Source organism: Gekko japonicus, unplaced genomic scaffold, assembly GCF_001447785.1.
Source record: "Gekko japonicus isolate JY-2015 unplaced genomic scaffold, Gekko_japonicus_V1.1 scaffold1321, whole genome shotgun sequence".
Lineage (NCBI taxonomy): Eukaryota > Metazoa > Chordata > Lepidosauria > Squamata > Gekkonidae > Gekko > Gekko japonicus.
Genome location: NW_015177053.1, coordinates 160,490 through 181,129, shown reverse-complemented (window position 1 = coordinate 181,129; position 20,640 = coordinate 160,490). Strand labels below are relative to the sequence as shown.

Here is a 20,640-nt window from a genome sequence, read left to right as displayed (position 1 = left end):
AGCCACGGAAGGTGAGATCCCTTTATGAATTTAAAGACAACCCATTTTGGTGAATGACTGGAAACTGGCGAACGTGGCAAATCGCACGGCAGGTAAAAGTGGCGAGGGAGGAGGACAGAGTGGCCAGTTCTGGGGCGGGAAACACCCGAAGATTTTGGGGGTCACATACAAAAAAACCACACACCCCCGTACATGATAAAATAATATTTTAAAACCATTAAAAGCGAATTTGAAAACTAAACAGGGGCAAGTTTCTTTGGCAATGGCAACTGCTGTATAGAACACCAGCCAAAGCACCAGCTGTGGCTGTTTTTTTATTTTAAGTATGTAGTCTTGGCTCCTGATGGCTGTACAAAAAGTGCATTAAGGGATATCAAATTCACCCGAATGATCTGGAGCATAAATTCCTAGCTAAACTTTTGGGGTGGGGTTTGGGGAGGAATCTTAGTAGGGTACCATGCCATAGAATCCAACCTCCAAATCCACTTGGCAACTCTAGGTCACTGATCTCTGTAGCCTGGAGATCACTTATAATGCTGGGAGATCTGCAGCCTCCACCTGGAGGTTGGTAAGCCTACCTGTGCCGTGGGAACCTTGCTGGGTGACTTTGGCTAGTCACACTCTCTCAGCCTAACCCGCCTCACAGGGTTGCTGTGAGGGTAGAATGGAGGACCGGAGAACGACGCAAGGCACTTTGGGTTCCTGTTGTGGATCAGTGTGTGAGTGTGGAAGGTGGGCCTATAAACTGCAGAGATCCTATGATGAACTGCAGAAGGCCTGTAGCCAGGATTTTTTAATTTGGGGGAGGCTTTAAATAAGTCAGCTGGGTTGTGCCGGGAGCGTGCGTGCGCGCCGCATCCACGTCACTAGGAAGTGACGCGACCACGCCGGGCATGCTGGGGGCGGGGCCACGAGCATCCGAGGGAAAACCATAGAGTTTTCCCTTGGATGACCGTGGCCCTGCCCCCAGCGTGCCCGGCGTGGTTGCGTCACTTCCGGGTGATGTGTACGTCGCATGCTTTGGGGGTGGGGTTCCCCCTGGGGTCCGATCCACCAGCGGTGGGGAACGGGCCTCTGGGGTGGGGATTTCCCCGCCCCCGGGGGGACTTGGCAAGCCTAGTAGCTACAGGCCTTAACTGCAGCGTCTTTCCTCCTGCTCTTGCACACTGCAGCCCACTCTGGCACCCCTGTGGGTAGAGTACTGTTGCCACCTCCACCTTGGGAAATTCCTGGATGTCTGGGGATGGTGCCTGAGGAGGGCGGCGTTTGGGGAGAGGCCTCAGTGGGGATGTGATGCCGTAGACCCCACCCTCCACAGCAGCCATTTTCCTCCTTGGGTTCTGTAGTCTGATGAGCGGGTTGTCCGTCTGGGAGAAAGCCAGGTCCCACCTGGAGGTTGGTTACCCAGGCTACCAGCTTATGGCCATGAACGGAACTCTCACTGTGCCCCTGGAAGCAACGCTTTTCTCTTCCCTGTGTGAGCGAATGCCAAACATACACTGTTGTGGGAGAACTGACAGGAGTTTGCTTGGGGACCCTGCCCCGCAGAGTCATGGTGGCCCCAGCATCTGGGTCCTGGGCAGGATTACTGCAGGGCTGCCAACCTCCAGGTGGCACCTGGAGATCTCCCGCTATGACACTGAATCTCCAGATGACGAAGATCAGATCCCCTGGAGAAAGCAGCTGCCTTGGAGGGTGGATGCTGTGGTCCCTCCCCACCCTAACCCCCCCTCCCCAGGTTCCACCCCCCAAATCTCCAGCTATTTCCCAACCCAGAGCTGGCAACCCCATTCTCAAGGACGGGCTCAGTATCAGTCCCGTCCCCATTCCCTTCCCTCCAGGTTCGGAGAGGGCAGAGAGGTTGCTTCTGAGCCCCATTGTTTGAAGATACCTGGCTTGGCTTAAGCCGGGCAAGGGAGTCGTTTGCGTGTCAGCTGCTACCTGGGCGAGAGCCGCCGTGGACCTGCCCGGGCAGGATGGGTTCCCTGTGCCATTCCAGGGGACGGCTCGCAAACCAGGAGGGCGTGGAGAGGGAAGGGGAAAAAAAGTAATAGTAGCATCTAAGTGGAAAAACTGGCTGAGCTGTGGCGGCAGAGTAGCAGGGAGGGGCAGAAATCCACAGCTGGAAATTTCTCTCAACCTTTCACCTGATCCCAGCAGCAGGGAAGACACGGCAACAGCAATGACTGCCAGGGGGTAATGCCATAAGAGTCCATCCTCCAAAGCAGCCGCTTTCTCCAGGTGCCACCTAGACATTGGCAACTCTACTGCAGTTGCCCTGCGCCTTCCAACAATGGCGCAGATTTCTCCAGGACCCACAGGGCAGAGCCATAAAGATGTGGATTCCGTAGCATAATCTACACAGTTTACTTACTTAGACCAGCTTTCAGTTACGTCGTATTTTCCTGGTTCTGTAAACAGGGTAGCCAGAACTCTCCCTAGAAGCCAGAAGGACTAAACTGAGGCTATTTTGGTATAGTGATTAAGTGTGCGGCCTCTAATCTGGGAGAACCGGGTTTGATTCCCCACTCCTCCACTTGCACCTGCTGGATGACCTTGGGCAAGCCATAGTTCTGGCACACCTGTCCTTGAAAAAGAGCAGCTTCTGTCAGAGCTCTCTCAGCCGCACCTACCTCACAGGGTGTCTGTTGTGGGGAGGGGAAGGGAAAGGAGATTGTAAGCCGCTCGGAGACTCCTTTGAGTAGTGAAGGGCAGGGTATAAATCCAATCTCTTCTTCTTCTTCTATTTTACTTTGGTCGCATTATGAGTAGACAAGAGTCAAGGAAGGCCTTGTCTTCTTACAGGAAGTTCTAACCATAGAGTTCCTAGGAACTCTTAGCTACCCAGAAGTGACAAAAGGTAGCTCTAGGAATTGCTGGAAACTTTGTGGTAAAACTGGAATTTGGTGGTTAAACCAGCGAAAGGACCTGAGGGTGGGGGAATCCCCTTCCACTCGACTAGGCTCTTGGCAGCCCTCTCTCATGGGCAAAGCTGGTTAAGTTTTAAATGTTTTAAAATTGATTTAATTTTAGACCCTCCGCTGCAACCTGGGCCTTGGAAGCCCTACATGACAGTCCTAGAAACTCAAGGGATACAGAGAAGTAACCCAAGGCCTACGGGCAAAACATCACCTCGGGCCTCCCTCCGGCACCTCACCAAATGCTGTCATTAGGGAGTACAGTGCACCTAAGCCCGTGGCTTATCAGCATAACAAATGTTTTGTGCAGTTTAGCTGGCAGTATTTTAACAATGCAGTGACTGTGTCGCTGCATTATTAACCATCAACACCGAATCGCTAAACAGGAGAACGGGCTTCCTGTTTGACTCTGTCACCAGCGGTCCCGAAGGTCAAAGGTGAAATGTTGGGACAGTCTCAGTCTCGTTTGTTCTTAGGCTATAGGAATAGGGTTGCCAACTGTGACTTACCACGCCGGCGGGGGACTCCTGGGGGATCCTGGTGTGTGCGCGTGCGCAAAGTGTGCGCACGCCGCATTCGCATCACAGGGCAATGACGTCATGACGCCGGGCACGCTGGGGGCGGGGGCATGACCATACAAGGGAAAACCATAGAGTTTTCCCTTGTATGGCCGTGGCCCCGCCCCCAGTGTGCCTGGCGTCATAACATCACTGCCCTGTGACGCGCACGCCGGGGCAGGGTTCCCCCCGGGGCCCAATTCCCCGGTGTCTGGGAACAGGCCTCTGAGGCGGGGGATTTTCCACCCCCGGGGGGATTTGGCAGCCCTATATAGGAACCCGTTGATTGGGGGCTGTTCGCCTTGTGAGGATCGCGGGCAGGTTGCCTCCTTTGCTCCTATGAGCTAGGCATGTGCAGTGCGCATGGAGAGTTGTTCCAGGGAGGGGTTCAATCTTTGGCCTGCAAAAGAGCCTTCTTAGTGGTGGTTCCTCTGTGTTGGGAAGCAGGGCTACAACTCCGAGTGGGGACATTCCTGGAGATTTGGGGGTGGAGCCTTAGGGAGCATTTGAGGAGGGGAGAGGAGGGGCCTCAGTAGGGTACAATGCTGTCGAGTAGGGTTGCCAACCCCCCCGGTTTGGCAGGGCTCCCCCACTTTTTGGGGGGGTTCTACCTGCCGCCGGCCAGCTGGCCGACGGGGGAAGCCCTGCCCCCAAGCCCCAACACCCGCAGCCACCCCTCTCCCTTCTCCCGGCACTTAAAGGGGTTCCCTTTAAGTGCAGGGAGCTGGTGTTTATCCGCGCGCCCATCGGGCGGGGGGGGGCACGGGCATCCCCAATGTGACATCATCACATCGGGGATGCCCCACCCCCTCCGGGAACGCCCCCCAAACGTTCGGGGCTGAAATGGACTTGGCAACCCTACCGTCAAGCCCAACATCCAAAGCAGCCATTTTCTCGAGGGGAACAGAACTGTAGTCTTGAGATCAGCCGGGCCCCACCTGGAGACTGGTAACTCAATGAAAAAAGCCCTTCCCCATTATTGGCATTTTGATGGCAGTGAAAGATTGAGTCACAAGCTTTCTAGGAGATAAGCATCTGAAGCTGTTTAAATCTGTGTTAGAGGCAGGTTTTAATTGCTTATTTTATGGTGTATTTCTAAAACGACTGGCTGCCTCCACATGTCGAGGTTTCTCCACATCACTTTAATCGCCACTGAGAATGCAGAGGCATCACCATTGATGATGGAACATCCCCGTGTGAAGATTTCCACACACGTGTTCCTCTGTCTTTCCCTCAGCTTTCCCCTTCCTTGGTTCTCAGGGGTGTTGTTGGCATACATTGCTTCTGAGGTTGTTCATTGCCCCTCTCTTTCTGCTCTGTCCCCCGGGGGGACGGGGAAACCCCCGCTCAATGTGTCCGTTCCCCGCTGGCCCGGATTGGGCTGCTGGGGGGAACCCCACCCCCAAAGTGCCGGGAGCACGGAGACGTGCCCGGTGTGATGATGTCACCCAGAGGTGACGTCATTGTGTCGGGCACGTTGCGGGGGGACGCTATATTGCTCGAGGGGAAACTCTACGCCCCCAACGTGCCTGGCATGATGATGTCACTTCTGGGCGATGTCATGGCAGGGCACGCGCCAAGTGCACGCGCCAAAGAACTCCCAGGGAGGGCCAGGACTCCCCCCGCTGCAGCCAAGGTAGGACTTGGCAACCCTAGCTCTTATCTTCACATGTGCACCCTAGTTCTATAGCAGTTCTACTGGAATCGGAAATAGATAAGTGGGAATAGATTATTATAGTGGTATGTCCCCGGGAGAGCTTTGAGCTCTGCGGATAACAACCTGCTGGTGGCCCCTGGCCCCAAAGAAGGCTATCCTTGACCAGGGCCTTTTCAGTCCTGGCCCCAACCTGATGGAACTCTCTGCCTAATACCATCAGGGCCCTGCGGGATCTTATGCGATTTTGCAGGGCCTGTAAGGCAGAGTTGTTCTGCCAGGCTTTTCTCTCCTCCCCCCTCCCACTCTGAGCTTGTGTGCGGACTCTAATCTGGGAGAACCGGGTTTGATTCCCCACTCCTCCACTTGCACCTGCTGGATGACCTTGGGCAACCCATAGTTCTGGCACAGCTGTCCTTGAAAAAGAGCAGTTTCTGCCAGAGCTCTCTCAGCCCTGCCTACCTCACAGGGTGTCTGTTGTGGGGAGGGGAAAGGGAAAGGAATTGTAAGCCGCTTTGAGACTCTTTTGGGTAGTGAAGGGCGGGGTATAAACCCAATCTCTTCTCTTCTTCTTCTGCTACTACTATAGTGCAATAGCAATTGTAGTGACAGTGCTATAGTAATTGTTATAACGCTATAGTGCTTTAACGATTACCGATTTTTAAAAAGTGCCCTCAAAAAGTGGTACAGCGGGGGAGAAAAAACAAATGGTGGGAGAATAGTCTCTGCAAGTGTATGACAGAGGGAAGGTGGCACTGATGTGGGCAGGACTTTTTTCAAGGCAGGGATACAAGCACCGTTCCTTTCAGGCGGCACACTAACAGTTTTGGGACTGCGTTCTTTCCAAAACGATTAGAGTAAAGCAGTTTTGGGAAAGTACATATTGAGGGTGGGGAAAATCCTGGAAACAGGAAGATTCTGACATGATATATGGAAGCTCCAAAAAACATTTTTTTAAAAAAGCGTTCCAAAATAGAACGAAAACTCCACGTGGAAGAAACTGTTGTGATCCCCCTTCGGTCCTTTTTCTGGGAGAAAGGAGGCCTACACATAAACAAGTAAACTTCTAATGAGGAAACGTGTGAGCAATGCAAAGGTCCATTACTAATCTGGAGGTGCTTTACTTCCCTTCTCCCATTCCCACAACTGCAAGGAGGCTGGATCCAGGACAGAAACAAAATAGGTAAAGGTAAAACCCTCCTCCTGGTTCCGTGCCAGGAGGGTTGACGGCGACGATGGCAGTAAGAGAAGCAGCGGCGGCGAGGAAGAACAATGGCGGCGTCTGGCGAGGCGGGACCGGATGACGCAACTGCGGAGCGACACGGCGTGGCTGGAGCCCGAAGGGACGAGTAGCCGGGAACGCCACAGTCCAGGAGCAGTGCGCATCAACGGAGGGTCCATCTGCAGCCTGCTGATGGTCGCCGCTCGTAGGGGTCATGAGCGGTAGAGAAGTCACATGTAAATAAATAAATAAAATAAATAAATAAAGGTTCCCCTGCTCGAAAGCCAGTCAAGTCCGACTCTAGGGTTGCGGTGCTCATCTCCGTTTCAAAGCCGAAGAGCCAGCACTGTCCGAAGATGTTTCCATGATCATGTGGCCGGCATGACTAAACACCAAGGCGCATGGAACGCTGTTACCTTCCCACTGAAGTGGTACCTATTTATCTACTTGCAATGTCTTGCTTTCGAACTGCTAGGTTGGCAGGAGCTCGAACTAGAAACGGGAGCTCACTCCATCATGTGGCAACTCGGGTCTTGAACTGCTGAACTACTGACCTTCCACAGCCTGCAGTTCAAACAAACAAACAAACAAACAAACAAAATACCAACAGACAAAAAAAAATGTGTTGCTGGACAGCGGTGTTTCAAATTCACCACCCTTAGGGTGCACCGTTAAAGGCAGCATAGTTCCAGGCAGACAGACCCGGCCCATGGAGTTCTTCTGCATCACCCCACTGAAAATGCGCGGAAGCTGCACGGCACAGCACAGCCCTTCTCCCACTTCAACACGCGCGTGTGCACAGGATTGTGACGACAATACTAGTGGAACAGATTTTCTATACTAGTCTATGACTGTACTTTTATTATGATTTGTGTTTTAATCAGTTGACTGCATTTAAACTTGCTGTTTTCTTAGGCCCCAAACAAATCTGTACTACTAGTAGGGGTGTCAGCCTCCAGGTGGGACCTGGGGATCCCCCAGAATTACAGCTCATCTCCAGACTGCAGAGATCAGTTCCCCTGAAGAAAATGGATGCTTTGGAGGGTGGACTCTATGGCACTGTACCCCACTGAGGTTCCTGTCCTCCCCAGGCTCCACCTCCAAATCTCCAGGAGCTTCCCGACCTGGAGCTGGCAATGCCCACCCCACACCCCCTGCTGGTGGCTGGGGGGACCTGGCAACCCTATATATTGTTTGTTTGTTTGTGTGTATATACACAAACAAGGGTTGTGTGGCAATGTCGTTTAGACAGGGAGCGGTGGCGCAGGCAGTAAGGGAAGCCTGCTTTAACAACTGGACGAACAGCTTCGGCTGTTCAAACCCCACCGTGGTCAGGGTGAGCTCCTGGCCCTACGTCCCAGCTCCCGCCCTCCCAGCAGTTCAAATGCCCTTTTTTTTTTTTTTTAAAGGGCAAGTAGATAAAATGGGTACCTGCTACTAGAGCGGGGAGGCACCCGCCCCTGGTGTAGCAGCGATGGTGGAAAGCGGAAGAACGGAGAAGCAATGAACGGCGGCGACGGAGAAAAAATGGCGGCTGGCGAGGCAGCGAACGAAAGGAGGCCGGACTAACAAGGTGCGGAGGCGGAGCAACGCGGCAGGCTGGAGCCTGACTTGGACGGAGGCCGCTGCGAGCATGCGCGGAAGCACGGAGTGGTCCAGGCCTGGAGGCGGAGTTGCGACAGCCGGGAAAAAGCGGAACAGCAAAGACCGGCGCCGGAGGAGGGTCACCGCCGGACTGTCCCCTCGCAAAAAGAAGATCTGCTACAACAGGATAAGGGTGCCTGGTAGGCTTCTCACCTTCCCTACATATGTGGCCCTAGATTAGATTGGTTAAATCGGAATTGTAAGCCGCTCAGAGCCCCTAGGGGGTGAGTGGGATAGAAGCCGAATGAATGAATAAATAAATAAATAAATTTTCTGCACCAAAACGTCTCTGGCTGGACCTGTAGATATCCTACAGTGGTGAAATACTGACAAAATAACTGCATCCTACACATACCTTGAACACGTGGAAGGCTCTGGCTGGGTGCAATCCTGACAAATTCCTGGGAGTATGCACCATTAAATAAACCTGAGTATGATTCTGAGTTGACCTGCTCTAGATTACTCTAGGGTTGCCAGACCCCTGGTCAGGGCAGGGTTTCCCCCAATTTCAGGGGGTTCAATACTCCGTTGGCCCCACCCCAAACAGCCCCCCTGCGCCAATGTGGTCGGTGCGATGACATCACCTGGAAGTGACGTCATCACGCTGGGCATATTGACATGTTGATGCTCTAGCATTTTGGTTAAAACTCTATGGTTACCATAGAGCAAAGCGTGCACAAAGAAGACTCCCGGACGGACCCGGGAGCCCCCCACAAAAAGTGAGGTAAGACCTGGCCACCCGGATTACTCTCTTAGCCACACACTTCTAGATCCCAGAAACTGGCAGGAGAATTGGAAGGAAACAAATAGAGAATAGAAGTCCCTGTCAGTGTTCCCTTGAAGCTGTGGAGTCCTGTGAGCAAAAATCCGACTTCGTGAGCTACTGGCAGTAAAGTTGTGCGCGAACAATTTGGCTGCTGCATAAATTAGTTTGCTCTGGAGCCATCCTTCCTGAGCAAAGACAAAAATGTGTGAGCCGGAGGCTAAAAAACAGTGAGCTCGCTCACACTAACTCAGTTTAGAGGGAACACTGGTCCCTGTGCGCCCATCTGGTACTGTCAGCGAGAAAGAGAGGCAAACAGAATGGGAGGCAGGAAAGAGCATGAGGTGTGTGGGGGGGGAATCGGTTGAGCTTCAGTCTTCTCACACCACAACGAGGAGAAAGAATGAAGCGAACTGCTGCAGACCATAGGTCTGAACCACATTTTTTCTTGCAGAAGAAAGCAAAGAAAGAAAAACAGCAGAGCAGACAAAGGTTAGGGCTAGACTATATTCCAGACTAGTTTCCTATGTTGTGGGAGGCTGGCATTCAGAAGCGGTATGCCTGCCACACCCGTCGTCTGAAGCAGCATCGTCCATTCTATCATTCTGCGTTCTACCACATCGTTCTGGGAAACCAGCCTCATCAAAGAGCAATGCGAGTCAGATCAGCTGATAATGCCTCAGTCAGTTGCACGCAATGAAGAACCGCCCACCTCGTCCACTGGGAAACTCCGCCCTTTCCCAGTCCCGAGCCGTCCTGAAAGCCCCGCCGCTCAGTGCGCCCCGCTGCAATACTTACTGACGCATCTCCCTCCGGCCTCCTCAAAGCCAGGGATGCACAGGCAACGGCCCACCGGAACCAACCACTCCCCATCGGGACTGCAGTGCATCCTGGGTGCCAGCCCCACTTCCTCGGCTGCATTCTTGAGACAGACGCCGGGCACTTTCACCAACCCGTCGGAGCCTGCCAACGTCTCCGAGAAGTTAGCCAGTCCGCGTATCGTTTCCGAGCAGGTCTTATAATACACTCTCACTGAGACCAACGCGACACACGCCCCCGAGTTCTGGAAGGCCAGGTAGAAGCCGCGCTGACTCAGGTTCTCGATACGGGACACCTCCATGTTCAGTTGCAGAATGCCCCGTTCAACGTCCCGGGCTGTGAAGCTGCGGTCTCCTGCGACGGTATTGACCTGCAAGGGAAGAGGTTTGAGGTCATTTTATACATCCGGCAGAATCGAGCTGCAGTGACTGGGGTGTGTGTGCGTGAGACGCTATTGGCCCCTGTCGAGTAGCTGCACATTTACGGATGAGCTACACATTACATTTCTACACTACAGCAACTAGCAACCCCAGGTCCATTTCTGATCGGAAAACTGTGCAGGAGGGGTAAGTCTAAGCCCTCTCACCCACACGCCACAGTTCCAAAGAAAATCAGAAGGGTAAAACTTCAGGCTATGGCTCCCTACCACTACTTGAACAACTGTGGTGTAGGGCCGGCCCTGGCGTGGAAATAGAGCCAAACCTCTGCAGGAGTCCAATAGTCCGCTGAATCGGGATCCCTGGTGGTACATTCCAGAGCGTGCCATCTGACTTAATGAAGGAAAGATTAGCTTTGCAAGCATTTTTAAATGTATGATTGTTTTAACCTGTTTTGAAGTGTTTCAAATGTTTATATAGACTAGGTACACTGTACCGACTTGTAAGCCGCCCTGAGCCTGCTTGCGGAGAGGGTGGGGTATAAATGTAACTAATAAATAAATAGGGACATCCCCATTCTTCCTTGTCTACAAGAAGGACGTAAGAAGAGCCCTGCTAGACCACTCTGGTCCTGCATCGCCTAACCAACAACAACCAACCAAAGATGGAACACTCCAGACAGACGCCTTCATATGGAAATAGACCCACAGTCCAATTGATTATTGTTGGTATCCTCTGTTATTGTAGGTATTATCAGGCTTTTCCTTCATCATCCTACACTTTGCAATCCCGTATTTTGTACTGCTCACACAATAACTTCCTTGCTGTTCTGTCTTGTTTGCGCTTCTAACTGTGGCGCACATCACTATTGAATTTTCTATTACTGGTCCATTTCAGCTCTTGAGAAGCGACACAGAGGGGAGCCCTTTATCCCCATATTGCTCAGTCCCCAGCAAGATTGGACCCCTAGGGTTTGGGTTGTTTTTTTTTTAAATCTATAAGAAGAGGAAGAGAGAGAGAGAAGAAGAAGAGGAGATTGGATTTATGCCCTGCCCTTCACTCGGAGTCTCAGAGTGGTTGACAATCTCCTTTCCCCTTCCTCTCCCCACAGCAGACACCCTGTGAAGCAGGTGGGGCTGAGACAGCTCTGAAAGAACTGTCCTTGAGAGAACAGCTCTGAGAGAACTGGGACTGGCCCAAGGTCACCCAGCTGGCTGCATCTGGAGGAGTGGGGAATTGAACCCGGCTCTCACAGATTAGAGTCCTTCTGCTCTTAACCACTACACCAAACTGGCTCTCTAAAATGGTGTGGACTTGGGGACACCGTGTTGTCTAGTTTGGCCCTCAGTAGAGCCAGGTTAAGTGACCAATTAATTATTTACATCATTAATTCAGGAGAAAGAAAGGCTCTGTGTTGACTGTAGAAAATGAAACAAAAAACCCCCTAAAAGGCACAACCCAGCAAGAAGATTTGTCGTACAAACCCCATGGAAACAAAGACTGCTTTGGCATCGTTCTTTATCATTTCTATGGGGTTTTGGCAGGGAATGTCCTGACGGGCTTTACCCAAATGTAGTTAATAGCCGAGGAATGACTAAAATTACATTCTCAAGTGCCCAAATCAATCAGGAAAGAATCCAGCCACTTTTAAGGCACACTGCTTGATTTCTGTAAAGAAGAGGAGGAGGAGGTTGGATTTATGCCCCGCCTTTCACTCGGAGTCTCGGAGCAGCTTACAATCTCCTCCTCTTCCTCTCCCCACAACAGACTCCCTGTGAGGTAGGTGGGGCTGAGAGAGCTCTGAGAGAACTGTGACTGACCCAAGGTCACCCAGCTGTCTGCATGTGGAGGAGTGGGGAATCAAACCCAGTTCTCCCAGATTAGAGTCCGCGCTCCTAATTACTACAACAAACTGGTTAGAATTGATCTAATATAAGAACTGATCATGTGTAAGAATAACGATGAGAAGACTCGATGTTTTAAAGCTAGTTGGAGGGTCTCCTCTCTTGGGTTTTTAGTCAGTAGTGGGTACTTTACTTTCTCCCATATATGTAGTTCCCTTATCCCCTTTTCTGTTGTAGTTTTTTGTAGTTAAAATAAATAAAGAAATAATCCCCTCCGGGGGGCTCAAAAAAAAGGGAAAAAAAGAATTGATCATGTGCTTAAATCATTCCCAGTGAAGCCACCAAGGACCTAACCGCACCCAGGTCCACAAGGGGTCCTGATGAGCCGATGCATGCTGGGAATTCCCACTCGGAACTAAAGATTCTCAGGTGTGTGTGTCTGCTAAGTGCCCCCAAGTCACTTCCGACTTATGGTGACCCGATGCATGGCTGACCTCACAAATGTCCTGTCATTAAAAGCCCTGCTCAGGTCTTGCAAACAGAGGGGCAGTAGCTTCCTTGACACAATCAATCCATCTCCTGTTGGGCCTTCCTCTTTTTTCTCCTGCCTCCAACTTTCCCTAGCATTGTGGTCTTGCCCAGTGACTCTTCTCAATTCTCAGGTGCAGGGGGGCAAATTCAGAGGAACTGGTTGGCTGCTGTGTGAGACAGGATGCTGGACTAGATAGACCACTGGTCTGATCCAGCAGGGCTCGTCTGATGTTCTTATGTTCTTGACTATGCAGTTAAGAAGCCGAGCTGCTTCTTGGTAAGTTTCAGCTGGGAACTCCCAGGGTACGTCTGCTTGTAGGGTTGCCATACCTCCAGGTGGGGGCTCATCATCTCCTAGAATTACAACTGATCTCCAAATGACAGACTGATTCCCCAGAGAACGTGGCCGCTTCGGAGGCTAGATTGTATGGCATTATACCCTGCTGAGGTCCCTCCTGAGGCTGAATCTCCAGGACCGATTTCACACAAGAGCTGCGCCACGGTCGCGCCTCCCTTTGCCCCGCTTCTATTGGTCAATTTCCCACTCGAAGCCGCGCGGCCGCATTTTGACCCATGGCTTCGCCTGATTTTCCCCACGGTTTTGTGATCCTCAAAAAACAGGATCACGAAACCGCGGAGATAATCGGGAGAAGCCGCGGGTCAAAATGCGGCTGCGCAGCTTCAAGTGGGAAATGGACCAATTGTCAGCTAGCTGCCATGTTTCATCCGTATTTGTCCTTTCCTGCCTGTGGCGCGACTGCGCATGCTTGCTCGCTTGCTTTGCTCGCTTGCTGTAAACAGCGATAAGGAGGCGCTCATGAGACCGTGCGAACTGGCGCTGCCAGACAGGGTTATCTGACTAACCTTGAGGAGGAGGGAGGGCTTGCGTTCCACTGTTGGTGTGAATATTTCTGCTCTCATGAAGCACGGAGACTCTCCCGTTCATTATGTAACCTTCCGCCAGGAGAATTCCCCCGCGCTTGCTTGGATTTCATTTGGTTAGCCAACTGCAGCATCATGTTATATGTAGTGATGCATCCGCCCCATTGTCATTCCTAACAATATACCTGTAGACCATGACAACGGACCTGTAGTCTAATAAAGCATAACGATTCCCTGGAAACGTGTGTGGAGATTTACATGCTGTTGAACCTGACACCAATAGAAGCGGGGCAAAGGGAGGCGCGACCGCGGCGCAGCTCTTGTGTGAAATCGGTCCAGGCATTTCTCAAGTCAGAATTGGCAACCCTGCCTGCTTGTCAGAGCCCTGGACTGACCCAGGAACAGTGTATCTTGCAGTTAGGTTCTCTGAGTCTTGGAAAGGTTCAACTTCGCTCACTTATGCCCTTATTATTTACAGCTCACCATGTTATGCCGTGTCCTACAACATTTCAGATCAGATGCGAGAATCCACAATGGAATCAACAGTGACCAGAAAGATGTAGCTAGTCAGCTAGACTGTTGTATTGTTTTTCTTCACTTATGTAACCCTTCCTCAACTGATCACTGTCATCAGGAGATGAGCTGTAATCCGGGGGGAGGGCCCCCAGGTCTCACCTGGAGATTGCCATCCCCAGCATGGCCATCTAAGGCCATCTCACAAGCAATGTTCCCTCTAAGCTGTGGAGTCTTGTGAGCAAAAATTCTGCTTGCTGAGCTACAGGCGTTAAAGTTGTGAGCAAGTGATTTGGCTGCTGCATAAATGAATTGGCTCTGGGGCTGTCCTTCCTGAGCTGAGACAAAAATGTATGAGCCAGAGGCCAAAAAACTGTGAGCTAGCTCACACTAACTCAGCTTAGAGGGAACACTGCCCAGGAACAGTGTATCTTGCAGTTAGGTTCTCTGAGTCTTGGGAAGGTTCAACTTCAGCTCACTTGTACCCTTATTATTTACAGCTTACCATGTTATGCCGTGTCCTACAACATTTCACAGATGACAAAGGGAACGTGCTTAGGTGCTTGTAATGTTTCTGCTCTGCGCCAGCTCCCCATTCCCAACATCTCCACTTACTTACACCTTGGAAGGCTTCAAATGCAACTGCGGGACAGCTGACCCAATGTGGACTCATAAACGTGGTTCGGACCATTCCGCCCCTTGAAAATTTCTCCCGTTTTAAAGGTGCTTCCATTCCTCTGCCTAAGCAATTATCTCCGGTTCCACTCTCCCTTGGAGCTGCGTTCTTCTGCTCGTGTGGGGGTGGGGGTGGAGGGGAAGTTTTTAATTTCAACATCGCCATTCTCTTTCATACTTTGCTGATGATTGTTAAAAAAGTAAGGGACGGTTGCATGGAAAACGTAATTAAATCCTCCCACTGCCAATAAAGGATGGGCTAAGGAATGCTGAGAGAACTGAAGCTTTTAAAACAAAACAAAACAAAGACCCAGGGGGCATGAGAGATGATTTAAAGGGACAGTAGCCATGGCCTGAGGCACCTAAACAGTTTTGTTCAGGGGTCATTTTGTAGAAAAAGAGCTAGGGGAACTCATTAGCATAACTCATTAGCATATGCCACACCCCCTGACATCAGGGGCTTGGCGGTGGATCTGCAAGGCCAGCGGGAGTGTGAGGAAGCCCCGCCAAGGCCCTCCCTGGCCCAGGCAGGCAGGGGTGGGGAGAGCCGGGGAGGAAGCAACTTACCCTCCCTCTTCTCCTGCCTCCTCCTGGCTGAATGAGGGCTGGAAGCGGGGCGGCCAGAAGCAGGGGGCGGGGCTTCGTCATGTGCCCCGCCCCCCTGCACCTCACCCGGGAGAACTGCGTTCCCCCGCGTTCCCCCCCGAAATGACCTCTGGTTTTGTTTAAAAGAAGACAGCTGGTACCACAATAGTTTTTAAAGTGAAAATATTGCCAGAAATCAAGTTCTGAAAAAAGTCAGGAAACCAGTGCAGAAAACACTGGAATACTGTGGGTTTCATCTTAGAGTTGCCAGCTCTGGGTTGGGAAATACCTGAAGTCCTACGAGGAAAGGCTGAAGGAGCTGGGGATGTTTATCTTGGAGAGGAGACGACTGAGAGGAGATAGAATAACCATCTTCAAGTACTTGAAGGGCTGTCATATAGAGGATGTTGCGGTGTTGTTTTCTGTTGCCCCAGAGGGTCGGAGCAGAACCAACGGGTTGAAATTAAATCAGAAGAGTTTTTGGCTAAACGTTAGGAAGAATTTCCTGACAGTTAGAGCAGTTCCTCAGTGGAACAGGCTTCCTCAGGAGGCGGTGGGCTCTCCTTCTTTGCAGGTTTTCAAACAGAGGCCAAGTGGCCATCTGACAGCAGTGCTGATTCTGTGAACTTGGGCAGATCACGAGAGGAAGGCTGCAGGAAGGGTTGCCTCAGTGCTTAGTTCTCGTGGCCCTTTCTTACACGCCCAAGGAAATGCCGATCACCACTTTGGGGTCAGGAAGCAATATTTCTCCAGGCCAGTTTGGCCAGTTATCGTGGAAGTTGTTGGCATCTTCTGGGCATGGATCAGGGGCCACTGTGTGTGTGTGTGTGTGTGGGAATATTTGTGAATTTCCTCCCTTGTGTAGGGGGTTGGACTAGATGACCTTGGAGGTCCCTTCCAACTCAATGATTCTATGATCTTGGGGGTGGAGTGTTGGGATATTTGCAAGTTCTCTCCCTCCTCATGCAAGAGTTACCCTGTTTGTTTGTGTATGCTAATTCTTAGTTAGTTAGCTTAGGACCAATGAACTGTCATGCACTTATTTCCCGCGATAGAGAAGGAGGTCTGATTCACAATGAAACGACCTTTAGCCTGGTCATTGGCTAGTCAATAGTTTGGTGATGTTAACAGATATTTTGTGTAGACGCATTTGGAGGGGGGTGGGGTTTCTTCTTTCTCCCTTTGTTCTAAGATCAGATGCGAGAATCCACAATGTCGTCAACAGTGACCAGAAAGATGTAGCTAGTCAGCTAGACTGTTCTATTGTTTTTATTCACTTATGTAACTAGGGCTCTTTTTGTAGAAAAAGCCCAGCAGGAACTCATTAGCATAATAGGCCACACCCAGCGGCAGAAACTCATTAGCATATCCGGCCACGCCCCTGACTGCACAACTCATTAGCATATTAGGCCACACACCCCATGTTACCAGAAGTGTGGTCATCCAGCCACACCCACCTTTTGCTTGTTATTCTGTTTACCTTGTTTGTTGTCCAGGGCTCTTTTTGTAGCAGGAACTCCTTTGCATGTTAGGCCACACACCCCTAATGTAGCCAATCCTAATGAGTTTCTGCTGTTGGGTGTGGCCTATTATGCTAATGAGTTCCTGCCGGGTGTGGCCAACTCGGGAGCCAGCCGGAACTCCGTTCCTGTGCGTTCCTGCCCAAAAATAGCCCTGTATGTAACCCTTCCTAATAGTGTAGTAAACTTTTAGCTAATTGACACGTGCGTGCTGCATCATTGCCTTTTACTCTGCTAACTTATACAACATGGAACCTGGGGAGGGCGGGGTTTGGGGAGGGACTTCAGCAGGGCCTTATGCCATAGAGTCCACCTTCCAAAGCAGCCATTTTCTCCACGGGAACTGACCTCGGTCCTCTGGAGATGAACTGTAATAGTGGGAGATTTCCAGGCCCCCGCCTGTAGGTTGGCAACCCTATTCCATCGGGATCCCTCCCTTAACAGATGGCCTCGCAGTCCCAGATTAAATTGCTCTGTCGGCCAAGCCAACATGGAAGAACTTGCTCTCCCTTAGATCAGTCCGTGAGAAAAGGTTGAGTATGTGCCAGCATTACAGCAAGTGGGCTTTCCAAAGCAGAGGGTGTTTTTGTTAGTGTTTGTTGTTGTTGTTTTTAATTCACTGTGGATCTGGCCTCTCCCGAAATGCAAACATGTGCTTGTCTGGAAGTACCCTATGATGTAATCTCTAGAAGAGGATTCTTTAGCTTCATGGAATCATATAACTAATAATGATGGGTGGTCCGCCCTTGTGGATCCAAAGAAAATCTCGCACGGGGTGGGCCACCCAGCGCTCAAACCCATGTTTTCGTGAACCTCCAGTAACCCCCTGGTTTTTAGAAAAATCTAACAAGGGTGTACATAGATATAGATCTACCCCTCCCAAAAGTAACCTTTAATTTCTCCATGTGCTCCCTCTAAGATGTGGAGTCTTGTGAGCAAAAACTCAACTTTGTGAGCTACTGGCATTAAAAGTTGTGAGCGAGCGATTTGGCTGCTGCATAAATTAGTGTGCTCTGGAGCCATCCTTCCTGAGTTAAGACAAAAAATGTGTGAGCCGGAGGCTAAAAAACTGTGAGCTAGCTCACACCAACTCAGCTTAGAGGGAACACTGGGGGTGACCAAGGGGTGGGGGAAACTGGCTGATTGAGCAGGGAGGAAGAGGAAGCTAAACGAGAGGGAGCCTTGGGGTGGGGAAGGAACGTTGCTTTTAAGGACCCCCCCTCCACCTTTCATAATATTTTAGTGGAGACAACTAGCAGTCAGTCAGGTGGGTATATCTGGTCAAACGACTGGTATCTTGTCTTCAAAATGTTACATGTTTTTTCCCTGTTTTGGAAAACTGTCCACATCTAAGATGCCATTTTTTTCCTTACACTAGCCGGAGAATGAAATCGCTGCAGGTTGTGCTTCACTTGTCCAGCTCTTTGCAAGACAGCTCCAACGCCTGTCTAATACTTGTGTCCAGAGGCCTCGCCCTCCGGATGCCTGCAATTCCAAAGGACTTGGCTCCTCCTCCCAAAGCCACCCTGGAATCCGGGGGTTCCAGCTCTGAAGACCTTGGCAGGCTCACTTCGCACATGCTGCGTGTTTGGAGACGAAAACCTCCGGAGGTTTTAAGTGTGTCCCTAAAGACGTGAATGGGACAGACATGCCTTTGTAAGTATGCATCACATACAGGCATGCTTGGCTGAATCTCCCTAATGAGCATCTGCTCTGTGGCACACCAAGACTGGTCCCTGAAATCAGCCGGAGCCAGTTGTACAAAACATTGCGTTGTCAGACTCTCCCGTTGTATCACAGTTGACACCTGGCACCCTTGCTGACAGGGTATTATCTCCTGGATGCATGCCACAGTTGGCCTGGCACAAGCTGAGTCGGCGGTGGCAGAAGAGGTGCCAACCAATGCCTCTTCCTTGGGGTGACCAAGTACCTTGAGCTGACCCCTGGAAAGCCTAAGGACATATCAAGGCGCTTGCTCACATCCCCAGTTCTCCATCCTCTCTGAATAGATAGGAACTCTTAGGCTGGGGCAAGTGATGCTCTGTATTCTTGGTGCTTGGGGGGGGGGGCAACAGTGGGAGGGCTTCTAGTGTCCTGGCCCCACTGCTGGACCTCCTGATGGCATCTGGTATTTTTGGCCACTGTGTGACAGTGTTGGACTGGATGGGCCATTGGCCTGATCCAACACTGGCTTCTCTTGTTCTTATGAACATCTGGGGGAAGGGGGGGGTTGGGGCAAGGATCTTCCATTTCCTGCTTCTAAAACTCCGCAAGCTCAATCGACTTGCAGAACGCTTCTCCACGGGCATTAGCCCTACTGACCTTGATGAAGGGTGGCCGGCGGAACTGGATACCGACATCTTGGTCCGATTCCATGTAGTAGAGGTTGAAGGTCTCCTTGCAGCTAACCGCCTCCCCTTTGAAGCTCTTGCAGTCCCGGATGGTGAATTTCAGCTCCACATAGGCACGGGAGGAGGTGTCGCCCCGGAAGATCCAGTTGGTGCGGAGCCAGTGGTCTGTGTCGCCCTCTGAGAAGACGCTGCAGTCCTGGTACATGTATACTGGGGTGCCGTTTATCATCACCTGACTTTCACTCCACTACACATGGAGAAGGAAGAGGGAAAAAAGGTCACGTTAAAACTAGTTTCAGCATGTAGCTGTGTAGGTCTGCAACACAACAGCCAGATTTGAGTCCAGTAACATCTTAATGACAATAAAACTTTTGGGGTATCAGCTTTTGAGAGTCAACAATTCCTTCATCAGTTGCCGACCTGCCAGCATTCAACGGGGTGGAAGGGGGGAAATGAGGAAGCACCAAATGGTGTCCTATGCTGCAACAATGTCACTTCCATGGGATGCTCTAGGATTCATCCCACGACACAGTGACATCATTTCCAGTTCCGCAGCTGGAAGTGATGTCTTGGCATCGCAGGACGCTAAAGCTACCGGGCCTTCTGGGGGTAACCTGGAAGTGACGTCAGTCCTCTCTTGGTTTTACCATAGAGTTTCCATCAATTCCTAGAGATGTGTGACATTACTTCTGGGTTTTCCTGGAAGTGACATCACACCGTCACTAATGGCAATTTTTTCTTTCTCTAGCCAGCCACTGGAGTGCCAGCCAGGCACATGACAATCCTACAGGATCCCATTAAGGTATGTCCGTCTCCTGCCCCTACCAGTCTGCCGAGGCTAGTTGTAACAAATTTACAAAAAAAATATTGTGCTTTTAAATACACAGGCCACAACAGTGGAAACTGGGAAGAAGGTGACTTCTAACTTAGGCATTGGGTAGAAGTACTGCCTGCATATTTTTCCTTAAAACTCCACAGCTGAAAGGACTATGAATTTACTTCTTGGTGTATCCAGTGTAACCTAAATAGGTATGGAAGAGACCTGAGATATTTGGGAGGGTCTGGAAATCCACATTCGCATAGTGAAACTTAAAAGGGAAAAAAACTCTCCCAGTGCTAGATAAGAACATAAGAGATGCCAATGTTGGATCAGGCCAAAGGCCCATCCAGTCCAACACCCTGTGTCACACAGTGGCCAGAAATACCAGGTGCCATCAGGAGGTCCACCGGTGGGGCCAGGACAGTAGAACCCTTCCCACTGTTGACCCCCCCAAGCACCAAGAAGACAGAGCATCCCTTGCCCCAGAGCCCCTATCTATATCTTGTGGCTCATAGCCACTGATGGACCTCTGCTCCATATGCTTATCTAATTCCCTTTTGAAGCCGTCCATGCTTGTAGCCGCCACCACTTCCTGTGGCAGTGAATTCCATGTGTTAATCACTCTTTGGGTGAAGAAGTACTTCCTTTTATCCGTTCTAACCCAACCGCTCAGCAATTTCATGGAGTGCCCACGAGTTCTTGTATTGTGAGAAAGATATTTATTGTATATATTTTTTTACATCGCTGATACAGGTTAGATAGCTTGCCAGCCTCCGGTTGGGAGCTGGAGATCTCCTGGAATTACAACTGACCTCTGGACTACACAGATTGCACATTTTTTATTTATTTGAAACATTTATTCCACTTTTCCTGGAGAAAAGGGCTGCTTTGGAAAGTGGACTCTGTGGCATCATACCCTACCAAGGTCTCTCTCCTCCCCAAATCTCACTCATCCAGGCTGCACC

At 50.9% G+C, this 20,640-nt stretch overlaps 1 protein-coding gene across 1 annotated transcript in view; it reads right to left on the bottom strand.

Annotated features, from left to right (window-relative positions):
• EPHA1 (EPH receptor A1) overlaps positions 1-20,640 on the bottom strand; it is a 172,880-nt gene that overhangs the window by 58,354 nt on the left and 93,886 nt on the right. Inside the window, exons 3-4 of the mRNA XM_015428123.1 lie at positions 18,827-19,102; positions 9,557-9,947 (exon numbers count right to left, since the gene is read on the bottom strand). Of these exons, the coding sequence (XP_015283609.1) occupies positions 9,557-9,947; positions 18,827-19,102 (667 nt within the window). The remainder of the gene's footprint in view (positions 1-9,556; positions 9,948-18,826; positions 19,103-20,640) is intronic.